General features: G+C 34.5%; 1 protein-coding gene across 1 annotated transcript in view; it reads right to left on the bottom strand.

The window, feature by feature from the left end:
- Positions 1 to 1,251, bottom strand: part of NAEGRDRAFT_54611 (uncharacterized protein) — a gene marked incomplete at both ends in the record, with an annotated part of 5,452 nt that extends 4,201 nt beyond the window's left edge. The window contains one exon of the mRNA XM_002668726.1: positions 210 to 1,251. Within this exon, the coding sequence (XP_002668772.1) occupies positions 210 to 1,251 (1,042 nt within the window). The remainder of the gene's footprint in view (positions 1 to 209) is intronic.

Raw genomic sequence — 1,251 nt, 5'->3', positions numbered from 1 at the left:
CAATGATATCCTGGAACACCTGTTCAAGTTGAGTTTGTGTGTAATCTTCACAGTAACGGGAACGGTAGCTTTCAATATTACTATTAGAATTAAGGTAAACAGGCCTTACCTTAAAGTTTAGAAATTCTATCAGCATAAACTCCTAAATAATTCATTCTTATCAGGTAGAAATCATCTGAATAGACTTCTGAATATCCAACTTCCCGTACCAATTCCATCTTGAATTCAAAGTCATTCTTCAGCAAGTCTTGAATGTTTGCAAATTCTAGTGCCTTGTCAGTTTGTTTCAGAGCTTCCAATACTATTTTCTTATCAACTTTCAACCTATCTGATGCATATTTGAGAGCAGAGCCATCCTGTTTTACAGCCACCATTACCAATTCCTTATCATTCCTCACTTCAAAGGAACAGAATTTTAACAAACTGCCATTCTTTTTGAGAGCTTCCAAAATAATTTCATTGTCTTTCTGAAGGGCTACAGATGCATATTTAAATGCCCATGGATTTTGTTTAACTGCCTCTAGTACAATCTCTTTGTCATTCTTCAATCTGTCAGAAGCAAACATTAAGTAATGTCCTTCCTTTTTGACAGCTTGTAGAATTGTGAATCGATCATCCTTTTGTTCATCAGTGACTGAAGATAGAGAGATATCCATCATTAGTTCCATAAGTTCAATATCATTCTCGTTCATCTCGTCAAAAAATGATACTCTGAATTGATTATCACTTGCCAAAGTATTGAAATTATTGAAGGTTTTTGGTTGATCCCATATAACTATTGGTTGTATTGCTAAAGCTAAATCAATCAATTCACGATCGTGTCTTAGATCAAATGATGCATATTCAAGAGATGAGGGTTTTTGTTTCACAGCCTCAGAAACAACCTCCTTGTCATTTCTCAATTTGAATGATGCAAATTGGAGTGCTATTCCATTTTGTTTGACAGATTCCAAAACTACCTCCCTGTCATTTTGCATTAAATTTGATAAATATCTGAGAACATAACCATCTTGCCGAACTGCATCCAACACGATTGACTTGTCATTTCTCAGCTCTTCATTTGTAAATGTAACAGCTCTTCCATAATATTTGACAGCTCTCTTAATGAAATCTCTATTGTTTTTCAATTCTTGTGAAACATGCGTCAGAATCCAACCATTTTCTTTAACACAATCCAATACAAATGCTTCATTTCTTTTAAGTTCTTCATCAATGTGATGAAAAACTTCGCCATTTCTCTTCACTGCTCGT

Source organism: Naegleria gruberi (genome assembly GCF_000004985.1).
Source record: "Naegleria gruberi genomic scaffold NAEGRscaffold_111, whole genome shotgun sequence".
Lineage (NCBI taxonomy): Eukaryota > Heterolobosea > Eutetramitea > Acrasida > Naegleriidae > Naegleria > Naegleria gruberi.
Note: the sequence above shows the minus strand (reverse complement) of the source record. Positions and strands in the feature narration are given on the sequence as shown.